Source organism: Schistocerca serialis, chromosome 7, assembly GCF_023864345.2.
Source record: "Schistocerca serialis cubense isolate TAMUIC-IGC-003099 chromosome 7, iqSchSeri2.2, whole genome shotgun sequence".
NCBI lineage: Eukaryota > Metazoa > Arthropoda > Insecta > Orthoptera > Acrididae > Schistocerca > Schistocerca serialis.
In genome coordinates, this window is record NC_064644.1 from 245,171,193 (window position 1) to 245,191,108 (window position 19,916).

The following is a 19,916-nucleotide window of genomic DNA, read 5'->3' on the forward strand; positions in this document are numbered from 1 at the left end:
TGCAGCTGTGACTTATTAAACTGATAGTTCGGTAATTTTCACATCTGTCGACACCTGCTTTCTTTAGGATTAGAATTATTATATTCTTCTTGAAGCCTGAGGGAATTTCACCTTGCTCACCAGAAGGTAGAGTTTTGTCAGGACTGACTCTCCCAAGGCCGTCAGTAGTTCTAATGGAATGTCGTCTACTCCCGGGGCCTTGTTTCGACTCAGGTCTTTGAGTGCTCCGTCAAACTCTTCACGCAGAATCGTATCTCCCATTTTATATTATCCTCAAGTACATTGCCCTTGCATAGACCCTCTATATACTCCTTCCACCTTTCTGATTTCCCTTCTTTGCTCAGAACTGGGTTTCCATCTGAGCTCTTGATATTCATACAAGTGGTTCTCGTATCTCCAAAGGTCTCTTTAATTTTCCTGTAGGCACTATCTATCTTACCGCTAGTGAGATAAGCCTCTACATCCTTACATTTGTCCTCTAGCCATGCCTGCTTAGCCATTTTGCACTTACTGTCGATCTCATTTTTGAGACGTTTGTATTCCTTTTTGCCTGCTTCATTTACTGCATTTTTATATTTTCTCCTTTCATCAATTAAATTCAATATTTCTTCTGTTACCCAAGGATTTCTACTAGCCCTCGTCTTTTTACCTACATGATCCTCGGCTGCCTTCACTACCTTATCCCTCAGAGCTACCCATTCTTCTTCTACTGTATTTCTTTCCCCCATTCCTGTCAATTGTTCCCTTATGCTCTCGCTGAAACTCTGTACAACCTCTGATTTAGTCAGTTTATCTAGGTCGCATCTTCTGAAATTCCCACCTTTTTGCAGTTTCTTTATTATTGTTATTAAATAAAAATGTGTTGATAAACGGCGCTTCAAGTTGGGTCACCCTTCCACGCGTTTTCCTTAAATTGATGACGATCCTCGTTGTTCAAATGGCTCTGAGCGTTATGGGACTTAACAAACGGTTCAAATGGCTCTGAGCACTGTGCGACTTAACTTCTGAGGTCATCAGTCGCCTAGAAGTTAAACCTAACCTAAGGACATCACACACATGCATGCCCGAGGTAGGATTCGAACCTGCGACCGTAGCAGCAGCGCGGTTCCGGACTGAAGAGCCCAGAACCGATCGGCCACAGCGGCCGGCGATCCTCGTTGTGGGACTGTTACTGGCACCGTATATCGAACGTGGGTGTTTCCACCCGCAACTTCAGTGGCGTCACTCGCGTGATGTCACCTTAGTTGCATATGGAAAGCCGGCTTTTTCTTGGGGATGAGGGGCGAATGTGCCTAGAATGCAAGACCGCCACTGCGTGTGGCGCGCACGGCGGCCACTGTAGCGCCAGCGGCGGCTACCGGAAGGCCGCGGCGGGCCGGCCGGCCGGCGGCGGCTGTGGTGGGGGCGGCCCACGCCCGCGGGCCGCGCTGCCCGGCGGCCGGCGCCAGTGTGGCCACCGCCGACGCCCCGCCATGTCCAGCAGCCCGGCGCGCGACCGCCTGGAGCTGGAGATGCACGCCGTGCCGCCCGCCGGCGACGACGCGGAGGGCGGCGACGGGCAGCCGCAGCGCTTCGAGGTGTTCGCTGTGGCGGACGAGTGGCGCTCGCTGGGCCAGCTGACGAGGGAGGTGCCGCCGCGGGCAGAGCACTACCGCGACTTCACCAACTCGCCGCACGCCTACCGGCCCACGCTCGACGAGCTGCACGAGGGCAAGTACTCCGGCAAGGTAAGCCGCCGCGCGCCGGGACCGCCGCCACCTGTTGCCGCACGCCGCCGGCTGCGCCCCCGCGCGCTCTCTGAAACTGGTCACTTTCATCTTGGGCTTCAAACCATCGCAAGGCAGTATCTAAACAAGTAAACGCCTCAGAAGCTGTTGGTACACTTTCATCTTCACTTTCTGGAGCACTGACTGATGAGATGCTGGCGGCGTCATCTTTATCAGTGACGACGTTTACAATCTCGCTGTCCTGCATGATTTGGTGTCCTGGATCTGCATCATCGATTTTCATCCATTCATGAACGTCTTCTTCATCACATTCGTGGCAATCTATTTCTTTTAGCATACCGATAATTTCGGACATATCATTCCGTTCGTCATTTTTTTGGTAGTGAGGGGGATGATGGACGGTAGGGTGGGAGAGTAACAGGTGCGAGCGAGTACACAGTTCGGTTAAGCGGCCGTTCGGTTGACCGACTTTCGGATAATCGACGCTCTACTGTACCTCATGTAGGGATGGCGATTATCACCGAAGCAGCCGGTTTTAAGCTATGTCGGTTTTTCCCCACGCCAATTCAACCCAGCTGTTAAACCCTGCCGGCCGGAGTGGCCGTGCGGTTCTAGGCCCTACAGCCTGGAACCGAGCGACCGCTACGGTCGCAGGTTCGAATCCTGCCTCGGGCATGGATGTGTGTGATGTCCTAAGGTTAGTTAGGTTTAAGTAGTTCTAAGTTCTAGGCGACTGATGACCTCAGAAGTTAAGTCGCATAGTGCTCAGAGCCATATGAATCATTTTTTTGATAACCCCTCTCAAGATAACCGGTTTCTGAAATGACCGTTTTTTGTTTTTTATTCTCATTATTTCCTGTAATAAACGTAGAAATCGAATAAAGAATGAAAAACTGTGACTCTTTTGATTTCAAGATACATAGAATCAGAATATTAAATTAAATACACGAATAAAAGAAAACTTAATCCGTCCACCGTTCCGTTTTAAAATGGTTCAAATGGCTCTGAGCACTATGGGACTTAACATCTCAGGTCATCAGTCCCCTAGAATTTAGAACTACTTAAACCTAACTAACCTAAGGACGTCACACACATCTATGCTCGAGGCAGGATTCGAACCGTAGCGGTCGCGTGCTTCCAGATTGAAGCGCCTAGAACCGCTCGGCCACACAGGCCGGCCGTTCCGTTTTCCTCGAAAAGTGATACGTGGTTGAATATTAGAAAAATCTCCAGTACTCTCCTATTTGTTCTAATTTTTTGAAACTCTGCCAAAAATCATACTGTAGTTGGGGATCATATCACTATTTGGACATTAGGGATAGGTAGTTCTAAAAGGTGAAATCTGAGTGTGAGGAACTCTGATTTTGCTTCAAATCGCCCGTTTCAAGGGCTACAGGCAGATAGATAGTTATATTATGTAGACAGGCAACCACAGATTAGCTGCTTGCTATTTTTATTGTTTATTATGAGTGAATATTTAAGTTTTTAATTTATTGCTGTTACGAAAGAAAAATGTGGAGTAGGAATTAAAGTCCATGGAGAAGAAATAACAACTTTGAGCTTTGCCGATGACATTGTAATTCTGTCAAAGAGAGCAAAGGCCATGAGTTTTGCTATTTGGAGAGCGAAATAACTGATGATGGTTGAAGTAGAGAGGATATAAAATGTAGACTGGCAATGGCAAGGAAAGAGTTTCTGAAGAGGAGAAATTTGTTAACATCGAGTATAGGTTTAAGTGTCAGGAAGTCTTTTTTAAAAGAATTTGTATGGAGTGTAGCCATCTATGGGTGTGAAACATGAATGATAAATAGTTAGACAAGTATAGAATAGAATCTTTCGAAATGTGGCACTACAGAAGAATGCTGAAGATTAGATGGGTAGATCACGTAACTAATGAGGAGGTACTGAATAGAATTGGGGGGAAGAGGAATTTGTTGCACAACTTATCAAAAGAAGGGATCGGTTGGTAGGACATTTTCTGAGGCATGAAGGGATCGTCAATTTAGTATTGGAAGGCACCGTGGAGGGTAAAAATCGTAAAGAGAGACCAAGAGATGAATACACTAAGCAGATTCAAAAGGATGTAGGGTGCAGAAGTTACTTCGAGATGAAGAAGTTTGCACAGGATAGAGTAACATGGAGAACTGCATCAAACCAGTCTCTGGACTCAAGACAACAACAACTTTTACCATAATTTCCTTCCTCTTTCATTATTTTATTGAAATGGCAGACAAAACTTCAATCTCTTAAAGCAAATGCAGCAATGTGCCTCAGGGCTACGTCACAGCGTAAAAATATTTCCAGACTATGGTTGGTGCCATTCTGCAACGAGAAAATACCGTACAGAGTACTATGAGGGATGCGAGTCTTGCACACTAAATGTACACGGCCACGTAACCACGACACGCGGCTATAGGGATATTATGATCGCAACAATTCCGTACCAATTCTTATTCCATACATTTGTTGTTCGTTTCGTCCGGATTGCTATGAAAAAAAGCTCTGATCGGTTTTCACATTTTCTGTAATAACGAAATATTTCAAACCAGTGCGGATTCTATTTAAAGAAAGTTCATTTAAAAAAGAAAAAAATTAGTACTGCTGTTATGGCTAGTTGATATTTCGGTTTTTTGCTCTGTAATTAATAAAAAGTAAAAAAAATGTTATAACCCAGACTGAACAGGGACCGAAAAATACCGGTTTTCAGAATTAAATTACCGGTATCAGTTTAAACCAGTCGGTTTTTCGCACCCCTAACCTCAGTCGGTAATAACGGAATTCTTATACTATCACTCTGTTATTTGTCTGTCCGATAAGACCACTTTTTCTCAGAAACAGGTATAGGTATCAAGCTGAAATTTAGGCAGATACATAGGTCTTCGATCTCTTGGTGGTATAAAAAATTCAAGGTTCTAAGTCAGTGCAATTAAATACACTGCCATTTATGTCACACATTTTGATGCTCACTCATCGAAACTTATGGGGTACCTCTCGTTGACCTAGAATCATGAAATTTGCCAAGTAGCAAGGTTTCATAGAACAAGTAAAGGAAGAAACATGAAAATTGTTAACCTGTAGTTATATCATACAAAAAATATTATTTTTCTATTTGTTGCCTGTCTGTCTATCCGTCCATCCGTTAAAACCCTTTTAATCATAAACAGATAGAGGTATCAAATTGACATTTACGTCAAATATCAATGTCTACGATCTCCTGGCGGCGTAAATAATCATCTTCTAAGTCAGTGTAATCAAAAGGTATGGCCATCAATGTCACACTTTTGACATTCACAAATTCACTCATCAAAACATACATACATAATTAAATATGTATGGAAACCTCAAGCGCGAGTCCTACCCGCATTTGTCAAGTTTTTGTGTACGTGTAATATGCAATCAGTCGCTTTTTAAATATGATACGATTATTGTACCACTAAATAGTTTTCCAACCACTTCAGGCTCGTCATCAAATGGAAGTGTTACAGAAGCATTTTCTGGAGCACGTGCGGCTCGATCGTTGTTACTCCACTTCCTCGTGGCATCCATGACAAATTCATTCCGATAAACACACAGTACCTACGCGCATTTGGTTTCACAGTAAACGAACACTGAACTCACATGCTCGAATTTACGTTCAGTGTTTGTTTTTAATGTACGTTACTGGAAAGGATAGCACGAGACAGCGCAAGCACGTTGACATCAGCACTTAGTTGCACATGGTCCAGAAAATATCGTTTCCGTGACACCGTCTTCTGCGAATGAAACTGCAGTGAGCAGTAAAATAGTTAACGGTATCATAAATCTTATCACTTTCTCAAAGCGACTGTTTGCATATTACAGTCGTACTACATCGTCCTCAATGGATGTAATGAATTCACGTAATTTTGTTGCACGTTTAATCCACTTAAAACTTGTATCAACCGTGATATTGAAGTAAATATGTTTGTAAATGGAACGATGCCATTTGATTAATGGTACTTGACAGCTCTGGAAAAGACGTGCGCAGTGTTACAGTGGTTGTTAATGTTGACAGTGAAACTATTCATAAAATCGTCCGAGAGACGTGCTGAATTTCAAACGCAATGCGGCCGGAATCGTTTATTACGATGTAAACGCTGCCAAGTGTGGTTCTCGTACACATCGCAGCAAGTGCAATTTTCTTCCAGTTTTTTTCTGCTAGTTCTTATGACCGTCTCCCGACGCAACTATCCAGCACACAATAGCATCGCTAGCCCACGCTAATAAGTGCTGCTGGTCGTTAATGTATACACTCTCGATTATGCTTTCTAGTTTAGTGTTATGGTCAAAACAATGGAACTGCACTTATTGCTATTTAAGAGGTTGTAGCTCTTAGAAAATTTTTTTCACACGCATATCGTCTACTGATTTCGAGTTATGATGTGTTGAATTTGGTATCCGAGTAGATATGGCTCGAAGAGAATCTCTACATCAGGGTTTTCCAAACTTCTCCTCTGATGCAACACTTTGACAATTCGGGTGTTTTGATGAAAGTCCTTGTTTATTTTGAAAATTGATAGAATTCTGAAAGAACGAGAAACTCGTTCTGTTCAGCGATTACTTCAATTTCAAATCACAATTAATAACAAAAAATCATAATTAAGTTTAAAAAAATTAGTGTCACCAAAACATTGAAAACGAATGCCATGTTATTAATAGTTTTTCGCGTAGCATGTATTCACTTGCTGCGGAACACTGGTGTGCATAGAGTGTTTAAACATAATGTGTATTTTTCGTTAAATGCTTTTTTCCGTGACTTAAATATTTGGTTCTGAACTCATATTTTCTCAAAATCTGCTCGACAGGTTTTTACTCTAGCTTTTTATAGTATCCATTCTCCAGCCAACGAAATTGTTTTGTAATATCATACACCTATAAACTCATAAACAATTCGAAGCTGAAAATTATAAATAAAAAGTGCTTCCATACTTATAGAATTAAAAGTACCTGAAATACAATAGTTTTATTTCATTAGATTGGGTCATAGATATTTTTTGGCGACATTGTAAGTTCCATTTGTCTCCTGTTAATACTTTTTAAGAAAAGATATATGCAGTACTTCTACTACAGCAGTGGAACGTAGTTAGAAGCTGTAAGTTCGTGACAATGAAATATTTTAAAATGAATTCTTTTAATTAACGAGAGCCTTATGTGCATATTAGGTAAATTTTAGAGAAATTGGTATGAAAGTTAATGGGGAAATGAATTTTTAAATGTTTTGGAAAAATTACGTTCAACACTGAGTTATTGCACTCCTAAAAAAAAAAAAAAAAAAAAGATCAAAGAGGTACTACGAGCCATAAGCTACGTGTATTTTATAGATATTTACAATAGGCCACGATGCGTTGCAAGTCATAAATCATCATCAAGCGATCATTTAGTAGAATATTAACACATGACTGTAGTATTCTTATAAATTAAATTTCAAAGTATCAGATACATGAAGCATTCGGCTCGCTCGACTGAAAAAATTCAAATATGTGTGAAGTCTTGTGGGACGTAACTGCTAAGGTCATCAGTCCCTAAGCTTACACACTACTTAACTAAATTATCGTAAGGACAAACACGCACACCTATGCCCGACGGAGGACTCGAACCTCCGCCGGGACCAACCGGCTCGACTGAAGATTTGTTCCTAAAGACTGGAAAGTTTCACAGGATACACTAATTCACAAAAAGGAAATAAAAGTAATCCGCAGAACTGTAGACTATTTTCAGTAATATCGAGTTGCACTTGCATTTTGCGACATATATCTTGTTCAACCATTACTAAAATACGTCGAAGATGTGCTACTGACATGTACCAAGCAAGGTTTCAGAAAATCTCTCTCTTCATTCGTCTGAAGTAATGAGTTACCACCGGCCGGAGTGGCCGTGCGGTTCTAGGCGCTACAGTCTGGAACCGAGCGACCGCTACGGTCCCAAGTTCGAATCCTGCCTCGGGCATGGATGTGTGTGATGTCCTTAGGTTAGTTAGGTTTAATTAGTTCTAAATTCTAGGCGACTGGTGACCTCAGAAGTTAAGTCGCATAGTACTCAGAGCCATTTGAACCAATGAGTTACCGACAAGGGCTCTCCTGTTGATATCCATACTCGAAGATTACCAGCAGAATACGGACACCGCTCGTTACAAGTAGCTTTATAACAAATGGCGTTCTATGGTATATCGTCTCAACTACGCGACTGAACTCATGATTTCTTGCCATAAGGGTCGCAGTAAAGCATGACTGATGGGAACTCTTGTGGTGAAACTCAGGTCATATCTGGCGACAGAAGCGTTGTAGCTCTTGATCTATATAAATCGTTTGTAAGAGAGTCTGAGGAGCCCTCTTAGTATGTTTGCAGATGACACTGTGGGTTCCTAGTCGCTTCAGTCCGGAACCGCCGTGCCGCTACGATCGCAGGTTCGAATCCTGTCTTGGGCATGGATGTGTGTGCTGTCCTTACGTTAGTTAGGTTTAAGTAGTTGTAAGTCTAGGGGACTGATGACCTCAGATGTTAAGTCCCGTAGTGCTTAGAGCCATTTGAACCATTTAAAGCCAACAGAAGATAAAAACGAATTACAAATTACTTAAACAAAATAGTTGAGTATTGAGAAAAGTGTAAACTGATCTCGAACAACGAAAAACTTATGCTCTCCGCTTGAGCACTAAGTGAATTCCGTATAATTTCTGTAATATCCTGGATAAACAAATTTAGAGGTTGTCGGTTCAAGGAAATGTCATGGGATTGTAATAAAAACAATTTAAATTGGTTGATATAGAGAATGAGAATCAAAGACTCTGTTTTATAAGCCGAACATATGCGATGTCACGGAAAAAGGACAGAGAATTACTAACTGTAGAAAGAATTAGTTTATAAATATTCAATTGTTCAGTGGGCCTTCCCTCACGACATACTGCTAAAGCCTCATTTTGGTGTATAGTTTCTTTCGGACATTCGAACGGAAGTCAATTGTATGCCTGCACTTAACTTTGATTGTGTAACCGCTTTAAATGGTTAAGAAAGAGATACACCCTGCTTTTCTGCGTAAAGAGTATGCATCATCGTGAGTGCAGCCTATAATCAAATCTACAGCAATTTGAGTGTCACATTTGTCGAAAGTGAGAGTTGTGATAAGAGGTTCTCTGCCTCAGGCAGAGCTTGGGAGACGAATTGGCAGTTTACCTTCAAAGTAAATTGTGTACAAATAGGTGGAAGGACCCAATACTGTTAGATTACACTGTTACCAATAAATCACGGGAACAGTAGCAACCGTAAAATATCTGGGAGTACCCGCCCCAAGTGGAACAGTCACATAAAACTATTATAGGAAAGCAGATGCCAGGCATGCACTGGAAGATTCGTAAGGATGTGTAATGCATTCACGAAAGAAATAGCTTGCAAAACACATGTTCGATTTATGAGTACGACGGACGTCCAGTAAGTTAGGGAACTCATATTTTTCTCGGCCAGTTTCGGTTGAAAAAGTGCGGTATTTGTTGTGGAATATTATGGAATATTCACACTTCAGCACCTACAGCTTGGTGACATTTTGATAAGTGGCGGTGCTATACCTAGTCTTCAAATTGGCGAATGCAACGGAGGTGCGTTTCAAGCAGATAACTGCGCTGAGTTTCCTTTGCCGGAAAACCGGAGCACCACAAATATTAATAGATGCATGCTGAATATCTGAGACCTGGCAATGAATAAGAGCACGGTGAGTCGTTGGCAGAGGCGTCTGTGATCACCGCAACAAGGTCGCGAAAATCTGTACCATCTCCCGCGTGCTTGCCGGTTGCACACAGCCGTGACTCCTGTAAAACTGGAACGTGCGGACACTCTCATTCGAGGTGATCAGTCAAACACCTCGCTGCTCAACTGAACGTACCTGTTCCTAGCGCTGACACATACCTCCACCAGTTGGGGTATTGATAGGTGTGTGCCCGCTGGAATCCTCGCCTCCTAACAGAAAGCAGTAAAGAGCAACGAAGGACCATTGCGCAGAATTGCTTGCGCGTTACGAGGCTGATCGTGACAGTTTTTTTGTGGAACATCGTCACAGGTGATGAAACATGGGTTCGCTACTTCGAACCGGAAACTAAACGTCAATCAATGGAGTGGCGTCACACCACTTCTCTTCCGAAGAAATTTTCAAAGCCACACCATCCGTCGGTAAAGTAATGGCGACGATCTTCAGGGACTCTGAAGGAGTTACTCTGTTTGCAGCTACAATCAACTCTGAAGTGTATTGTGCTACCCTCAGGAAACTGAAGAAACGACTGCAGCGTCGCCACAAAAATGCAAACGAACTTTTCCTTCTCCATGATAACGCAGAACCTCATACAAGTCTGTGATCCGAAAGGAGCTCACAAAACTTGACTGTTCTTCCTCAGTCATCCTACAAGACGGATCTCGCACCTTCTGACTCCCATCCGTCTGGGCAGATGAAGGGTGCACTCTATGGGAAGCAGTACGTAGATGATGAAATTATTGATATACAACAAGATGTTGGCTCCAACGCCCAACAATATAGTGACACGATGCCGGCATGCAGGCACTCCAGTAAGGTGGTGTAAGGCCGTCACATTGGACGGAAGTTACGCTGAAAAATAGGGTGTTGTAGCCAAGAGTGGGGAACAATATGGTGTATTGGAATCCTGAATAGAACCAACCTGATTTATGAAGGACTCCCCTCTCAATGCTCGACGCCAAACGTGACACTTTACGACGTAGGACTGATGGAGAAGATAGACAAGATCGATCGAAGAGCGGCAGGATTTGTCATGGGTTCCTTTACTAAGTGGCAGATCCTACAAGGAAGGCACTACACATTGCAGACAAGTCTGATTTTAAAATTTCCAAAACAAACGTTCTATGAAGAGTCAGGCAACAAATAACTTTCTTCAACATACATCTCGGGAAATGATCGCCACACACCTTGAGGGGGCTTGCAGATTATTGGTGTGGGTGTAGAACAGCTTCCTTCAGACACGAGTAACTTGACAGATGTGTGTCTACAGCATTTCGTAAGGGGGTGAATAAGCAAGTGATGTAAACGGCTTCAGCATACAGTGTGGTGTTGTGTTTGAATTGGTAACGATGAGAGAGATATGGGAGAGGATGCCGTTACATAGATTACTCCTCGCGGACATTTGCGCACATAGCGGATAACAGTCAAAAGAGTCACATGAGCCTCATCTATGTGACACTGAGGAGAGCTTCCGAATTTGATCCAGAGCACAGACGCAAAGAAAACAGGTGATCGGCTACTTCACGCTACCAGTATCTCTCTCCTTTCGCGGCGAAATACTGGTTGTGAAAATCTTCTTACATATCCGAAATTCGAGCCCGATACCTGCGCATGCGCTAGTGACTTCACTTATCTCGGCTCCAGAGGCTTGTCTATGAAGTCACACCTGTCACCGGTTAAAAAACATTTCACTCTACATCTACATCTACATGACTACTCTGCAATTCACATTTAAGTGCTTGGCAGAGGGTTCATCGAACCACAATCATGCTATCTCTCTACCATTCCACTCCCGAACAGCGTGCGGGAAAAACGAACACCTAAACCTTTCTGTTCGAGCTCTGATTTCTCTTATTTTATTTTGATGATCATTTCTATATCTGTAGGTTGGGCTCAACAAAATATTTTCGCATTCGGAAGAGAAAGTTGGTGACTGAAATTTCGTAAATAGATCTCGCCGCGACGAAAAACGTCTTTGCTTTAATGACTTCCATCCAAACTCCCGTATCATATCTGCCACACTCTCTCCCCTATTACGTCATAATACAAAACGAGCTGCCCTTTTTTGCACCCTTTCGATGTCCTCCGCCATTCCCACCTGGTAAGGACCCCACACCGCGCAGCAATATTCTAACAGAGGGCGAACGAGTGTAGTGTAAGCTGTCTCTTTAGTGGACTTGTTGCATCTTCTAAGTGTCCTGCCAATGAAACGCAACCTTTGGCTCGCCTTCCCCACAATATTATCTATGTGGTCTTTCCAACTGAAGTTGTTCGTAATTTTAACACCCAGGTACTTAGTTAAATTGACAGCCTTGAGAATTGTACTATTTATCAAGTAATCGAATTCCAACGGATTTAGTTTGGAACTCGTGTGGATCACCTCACACTCTTCGTTATTTAGCGTCAACTGCCACCTGCCACACCATACAGAAATCTTTTCTAAATCGCTTTGCAACTGATACTGGTCTTCGGATGACCTTACTAGACGGTAAATTACAGTATCATCTTCGAACAACCTAAGAGAACTGCTAAAATTGTCACCCAGGTCATTTATATAGATCAGGAACAGCAGAGGTCCCAGGACGCTTCCCTGGGGAACACCTGATATCACTTCAGTTTTACTCGATGATTTGCCGTCTATTACTACGAACTGCGACCTTCCTGACAGGAAATCACGAATCCAGTCGCACAATTGAGACGATACCCCATAGGCCCGCAGCTTGATTAGAAGTCGCTTGTGAGGAACGGTGTCAATAGCTTCCCGGAAATCCAGAAATACGGAATCAACTTGAGATCCCCTGTCGATAGCGGCCGTTACTTCGTGCGAATAAAGAGCTAGCTGCGTTGCACAAGAACGATGTTTTCTGAAACCATGCTGATTACGTATCAATAGATCGTTCCCTTCGAGGTGATTCATAATGTTTGAATACAGTATATGCTCCAAAACCTTACTGCAAACCGACGTCAATGATATAGGTCTGTAGTTCGTTGGATTACTTCTACTACCCTTCTTAAACACTGGTGCGACCTGCGCAATTTTCCAATCTGCAGGTACAGATCTATCGATTAGCGAGCGGTTGTATATGATTGTTAAGTAGGGAGCTATTGTATCAGCGTAATCTGAAAGGAACCTAATCGGTATACAATCTGGACCTGAAGACTTTCCCGTATCAAGCGATTTGAGTTGCTTCGCAACCCCTAAGGTATCTACTTCTAAGAAACTCATGCTAGCAGCTGTTCGTGTTTCAAATTCTGGAATATTCCATTCGTCTTCCCTGGTGAAGGAATTTCGGAAAACTGCGTTCAATAACTCCGTTTAGCGGCACACTCGTCGGTAACAGTACCATCGGCACTGCGCAGCGAGGGTATTGACTGCGTCTTGCTGCTTGTGTACTTTACATACGACCAGAATTTCTTCGGATTTTCTACCAAATTTCGAGACAATGTTTCGTTATGGAACCTATTAAAGGCATCTCGCATTGAAGCCCGTGCCAAATTTCGCGCGTCTGTAAATTTTAGCCAATCTTCGGGATTTCGCGTTCTTCTGAACTTCGCATGCTTTTTCCGTTGCCTCTGCAACAGCGTTCGGACCTGTTTTGTGTACCATGGGGGATCAGTTCCATCTCTTAGCAATTTATGAGGTATGAATCTCTCAATTGCAGTTGCTACTATCTCTTTGAATTTGAGCCACATCTCGTCTACATTTGCATTGTCAGTTCGGAAGGAATGGAGATTGTCTCTTAGGAAGGCTTCTAGTGATACTTTATCCGCTTTTTTAAATAAAATTATTTTGCGTTTGTTTCTGGTGGATTTGGAAGAAACGGTATTGAGCCTAGCTACAACGACTTTGTGATCACTAATCCCTGTATCAGTCATGATGTTCTCTATTAGCTCTGGATTGTTTCTGGCTGAGAGGTCAAGTGTGTTTTCGCAACCATTTACAATTCACGTGGGTTCGTGGACTAACTGCTCGAAATAATTTTCGGAGAAAGCATTTAGGACAATCTCGGAAGATGTTTTCTGCCTACCACCGGTTTTGAACAAGTATTTTTGCCAACATATAGAGGGAAGGTTGAAGTCCCCACTAACTATAACCGTATGAGTGGGGTATTTATTTGTTACGAGACTCAAATTTTCTCTGAACTGTTCAGCAACTATATCATCGGAGTCTGGGGGTCGGTAGAAGGAACCAATTATTAACTTAGTTCGGCTGTTAAGTATAACCTCCACGCATACCAATTCGCACGGAGTATCTACTTCGACTTCACTACAAGATAAACCACTACAGACAGACACAAACACTCCACCACCAATTCTGCCTAATCTATCTTTCCTGAAAACCGTCTGAGACTTCGTAAAAATTTCTGCAGAACTTATTTCAGGGTTTAGCCAGCTTTCTGTACCTATAACGATTTCAGCTTCTGTGATTTCTATTAGCGCTTGAAGCTCATGGACTTTCCCAGCACAACTACAACAATTTACAACTACAATTCCGACTGTTCCTTGATCCAAGCACGTCCTGTATTTGCCATGCACCTTTGAGATTGCAGCCCACCCCGTACTTTCCCGAGGCCTTCTAACCTAAAAAACCGCCCAGTTCACGCCACACAGCCTCCGCTACCCGTGTAGCCGCCAGCTGAGTGTAATGAACTCCTGACTTATTCAGCGGAACCCGAAACCCCACCACCTTATGGCGCAAGTCAAGGAATCTGCAACCAACACGGTCGCAAAACCGTCTGAGCCTCTGATTCAGACCCTCCACCCGGCTCTGCATCAAAGGTTCGCAGTCGGTTCTGTCAACGAAGTTGCAGATGGTGAGCTCTGCCTTCATGTCGTAAGCAAGACCGGCAGCCTTCACCAAATCAGATAGCCGCTGGAATCCAGAGAGAATTTCCTCAGATCCAAAGCGACACACGTGATTAGTGCCGACATGTGCCACCACCTGCAGCTGGCTGCACCCTGTGCTCTTCATGGCGTCCGGAAGGACCCTTTCCACATCAGGAATGACTCCACCCGAAATGCACACGTAGTGCACACTGAATTTCTTCCCCTCCTTAGCCGCCGTATCCCTAAGGGGCCCCATTACGCGCCTAACATTGGAGCTCCCAACTACCAATAAGCCCACCCTCTGCGATTGCCCGGACCTTGAAGGCTGAGAATAATCCTCTGAAACAGGGCAGGCAGCTGCATCTGGCTCAGTCAGAGACAGTGCGTGAAACCTGTTTGTCAGACGCACCGGGGAAGCTTTCTGATCAGCCTCCGGGGACGTCTTTCGCTGCCTGCCACGCCTTGGAACGACCTCCCAATCAACCACAGGCGAGGGCTCAGCCCCACTGCGGGCAGCAACCGGGGCAACCACAGCGGCAGACCGATCTGGGGACAGACGGGACGAGGTTGACATCCCCGTGATACCCAAGTCCGGCTCCCCACAGTGGTGCCTATTGGCAACAGCCTCAAGCTGCGCGACCGAAGTCAGCGCCGCTTGCAGTCAGCCCTCATCCGAACACAGCAATCACAGTCCCTGTCCATTCTAATCGATGTTGAACAACAGTTACTGAAACACGAGTCCGTGCCTAGATAACGCAAGGGAAACATGTAAAGAATGTATGAACTAACCTGTACAAATGCCTAACGATTGCGCTACAATCTGCCTGAATTTACGATTGCAGTAACTAAAACTCGAAATTACACCTCCTATACGAAACTCACACGCAATTTAAGTAAGAATCTACGAAATAAACACTAAAGCGCGATGCTACAACTCTCAAATACTATAATACTCCCGAAATTTATGAATTAAACAATGCAAGTACCCAAAAACACGCAAAGAAGTTAAGAATTAAACTATGTAATAAATAAGTAAGCTAAGAATATACGACTTGCTGCTGGCAGCTGCTTATCCAACGGCGGCAGGGAGCACACTTTCCACTCTTAAGCCATCTCAGAGAGTCGTAGCAACCCAAGTTTTCGTAAAATATTAAAATTCGCGATAATATCACACGACACACGAAGTGTTTCGAGAGCAGGTCCAGCAGGTCCTCATCGTCAGGTAAAACATACAAGAATATTTATGAATGGTTAGTAGGTTTCAAAGATTCTTTTATATTTTACCTTTGAGAATAAAATTAAAATTACCACTAATTCCTAACCTTGACCACAATTTAAGCTAGAATCGAAAACTCCAACCTGTTTGTTTCTGCGGTCCACAGTGAATCGGATCTCTGCGTTGACAACCGATCTTCCCTCTCCATTGTATCTCGCCATCGCTGATAGTAAATTAATAAATATTCTGACCTATTTCTGTAGGCCCTTCGGTCATTACCATTGCTAGAAACTATTATGATGTGCTAGGTAGGGATTCGAATCCGGACTTCGGCCGTTCGGCGGAGATTCTGTTCTCGACTGAAGCAACCGCGGACGATTCACTCTCAGATCCCAACCTCCACTTGTTAGTATCTCTCTCTCCTTCTTTCCAGGAGCTTTCATGGCAAAATACAAGTCATTTGTATGAAAGCATGGTGCCTGTTCTTTCGGATATGTCCGAAAGAAGAGACACCGCGCATTCAATAACTGATGTGCCTCGATGGGCAATCGATGTATCACCTTCAGTGCTGATACACAGTTATGTTCGACCTCCTGCGGGAATCTCAAAGTAGCGAGAGTGGGCGACGTGGATAGGGACTGCGGACAGGTAGCGCTAGGTGGGAATGTGGGTCGGCAGAGAGGCGTGCCGAAACGGTCTGCGTAACTGCGATAAAAACTGTCCATATGGCGCAATGGTTAGCGCGACCACCTAGCAAGCAGGTGATCTCAGATTCGAACCCCAGTCCAGCAAACATTTTCACTCGTCGCGCGCAGTCCGGAACCGCGCGACTGCTATAGTCGCAGGCTCGAATCCTGCCTCGGGCATGGATGTGTGTGATGTCCTTAGGTTAGTTAGGTTTAAGTAGTTCTAAGTTCTAGGGGACTGATGACCACAGATGTTAAGTCCCATAGTGCTCAGAGCCATTTTTGAGCCACTCGTCGCCTCTGATTACTCATAAAGTCCCGATGCAGCTGACATCAATAGTTCCTTCCCTTCACTTTCCTTTCCTTTTCCCCCTCCACCTTATTCTGGTAACAACCTCTAAACTAAGAAGATACAAAGTATATGAGGACGCCATGAAAGCCTATACTGTTATGTAAAAAACGTTAATAGGTAACAATGTCCGAAAGCTATCTTTCGATGGGAGTACAACGTCGACAACATTGTTAAATAGAAAAAACAACAGTTGCATTCTTCACGAGAATGGACTGACAGGCAGTTACAATAGTGCAGCGTTATCTGTGGCAAGATTAGAAAAATAAATAAAAATAAAAAGGTTAAGTTCTTTGACAAATAATATGGCGCCGAAGAAATCTGATACCTATAAATGGCTGCATGGGTGAAACATAATACGACGGTGAACCACACTCATGCTCATGAATTAAGGATAATGCTGATACATGGTGAAACAACGCTCTGGTGGGTGGATTGCGGGTTTAAATCACCTCGAGGTATGACCATGCGGTGCATTTGACCTGCGGTCATCGCACGGTGGCGCTGGCAGCAGTCCACATAAGCAGAGATGTGTTGGTGCATGTCAAAGTCCGGTGCAGCGAGTAAGTGTGCAGTCGTTTTCAGATGTGCTAATGGTGACTGTGTGTTGAAAATGGCTCAAAGAACACATGCTGATGACGTTATGAGGGGTAGAATACTAGGGCGACTGGAGGCAGGTCAAACACAGCAGGTCGTTGCACGGGCCCTCCGTATGCCACAATGTGTGATCTCAAGATCATGGCAACGATTCCAGCAGACAGAAAGCGTGTCCAGGCGCTACAGTATGGGACGTCCACAGTGTACAACACCACAAGAAGACCGATATCTCACCATCAATGCCCGCAGACGGCCATGGAGTACTGCATGTAGCCTTGCTTGGGACCTTAACGCAGCCACTGGAACAGTTGTCTCCAGACACACAGTCTACAGACGACTGAACAGACATGGTTTATTCGCCCAGAGACCTGCAAGGTGCATTCCACTGACCCCTGGTCACAGGAGAGCCCGTAAAGCCTGGTGTCAAGAACACAGTACATGATCATTGGAACAGTGGTCCCAGGTTATGTTCACGGACGAGTCCCGGTATAGTCTGAACAGTGATTCTCGCCGAGTTTTCATCTGGCGTGAACCAGAAACCAGATACCAACCTCTTAATGTCTTTGAAAGGGACCAGCATGGAGGACGTGGTTTGACGGTGTGGGGTGGGAGTATGATTGGTGCACGTACACCTTTGCATGTCTTTGACAGAGGAACAGTAACAGGTCAGGTGTATCGGGACGTCATTTTGCACCAGTACGTCCGCCTTTTCAGGGGTGCACTGGGTCCCACCTTCTTCCTGATGGATGATAACGCACGACCACACCGAACTGCCATCGTGAAGGAGTGCCTTGAGACAGAAGATGAGGTGAATTGAGTGCCTGTTCTTCAGACCTAAACCCAATCGAGCACGTCTTGGATGCTCTCGCTTGACGTATCGCTGCACGTCTTCAAACCCCTAGGACACTTCAGAAGCTCCGACAGGCACTGGTTCAAGAATGGGAGACTATACCCCAGCAGCTGCTCGACCAACTCACCAAGAGTACGCCAACCCATTCTGTGGCCTGTGTACGTGTGCATGGTGATCATATCCCATATTGATGTTGGAGTACATGCACAGGGAACAGTGGAGTTTTGTGGCACATGTGTTTCGGGACGGTTTTCTCAACTTATCACCAAGACGGTGGACTTACAGATCTGTGTCGTGTGTGTTCCCTATGTGCCTATGCTGTTAGCGCCAGTTTTATGTAGTGCCACGTTATGTGGCTCCACATTCTGCATTTATCCTTAATTTATGAGCATTAGTGTATATTGTTGGAAGACTTAGTAATTTTTATTTTGACGAGGTTGGCATTGCTGCAAAGTGGTATGTTGTCATTCACCTGTCGTAGTCTCTTCAGAGAAGAATGGCCCCACAATTACTCCAGCAGATATAAAGCCCGTCACTGTAAACTGGTTGTACTTCCATGGTGTGACACAATGTCTACCCACGCTAGCAAACAAGCAATGTTGTCGTTCTAGCTCAAATACAAACAGTTCTAGTCGATTGTCTTCCCCGAAACTAACGTTATTTATGTTGAGAGTTTGTAACTATTAGTCCAGGGATTGTTGAACAACCTGAGTTTTCCCCGTACGTGTTTATAGTGAGTAACTTACTGTTTGGTCTGTCGAATTTCGATCAACGAACAGAATCGAGTGAGCGTTGTACGTACTGTGTTACTAAGAGCGCCTCCGCTAGTGAACTAGAGTGTGCCCAACAAACAAAAGGCAATATCGCACAGAGCGGACACAATCAGTATCTTCAGGAAGAGGATTAAGCGAATTAATGTTGAATCGAACTTGAAATTTGCTACTAATAAAATTACTCATTTCATCATAAGAGCAAAAATAATAAATTATGTACAATAGATGCTGAAATATACTTCTTAGTTTCTGAGGTGTGAGGAATTCCTTATTATCCCGCACTTCTTCCGGTCAAGAACAAAAGTTGAGACCACTACTCAAACTGCCAAATGTATATGATATTATTCATAGACGTAGGGTGATGGTGGCTGTGGAGGACCTAGAATGCAGGACGATGGGAAATAAGGCAATACGAAAGTACGTACGCATGTATGTATGGGTGTGTTTTGTAAGAAATAATTATGCGTCGTGGACTCTTTCTATACATCCACAAGTCCACAATACTTTTCCTATACGGGCCACGAGCTTAGAAAGAGAAAATGACGACGGACCATGGTTGTAATTCGTTAATCATGTAGCCAAAGAATAACACACTTCTAAGTTTCGTGAAGTGTATGGATTCACAATTTATCTAAAATAAGAGCTAGTGGCCAATGTTTTCGTCAGGCTGATATTGTCACGAGATCTGCCCGTTTGATAGTACAATTTTTGCCGGATTTAGTTTCCTTGTGAAGATGGCCTCATCTGCGAAATGCCTGAGATTTTTGCTAACGCTACCCTCTAAGTCATTAACATATAAGAATACAGCCACAGCGACTGTCCCATTACACTCTATTGGGCCACATCAGATATTACTTCAGTGTCAGTAGATGACTCCCCATCCAGGATGATCAGCTGCAATCTTCCCCTTCAGTACATTCTCAATACAATCTCAAATCTGATTAGACATAACTCGGGAACGTACTTAATTTAGAAGGCGTCAAGGCTGGTACTGAATGAAAAGCTTTTAGAAAGTCTAGAAACATCGGTTCAGTAAAGCTTCTGCTGTCCAAGGGACGGAGCTCATCACGTGTGAAGAGTGGGAGTTGAGTTTCGCATGATCAATATTTTGAAACCCACGTTGACTTCCTCGAAGAATGTA

The 19,916-nt window shown here is 43.9% G+C and overlaps 1 protein-coding gene across 1 annotated transcript in view; it reads left to right on the plus strand.

Annotated features, from left to right (window-relative positions):
* Nucleotides 1–1,470: 1,470 nt before the first annotated feature.
* Nucleotides 1,471–19,916, plus strand: part of LOC126412633 (bumetanide-sensitive sodium-(potassium)-chloride cotransporter-like) — a 594,798-nt gene continuing 576,352 nt past the window's right edge. Inside the window, exon 1 of the mRNA XM_050082310.1 lies at nt 1,471–1,727. Within this exon, the coding sequence (XP_049938267.1) occupies nt 1,473–1,727 (255 nt within the window). The 5' untranslated portion in view covers nt 1,471–1,472. The remainder of the gene's footprint in view (nt 1,728–19,916) is intronic.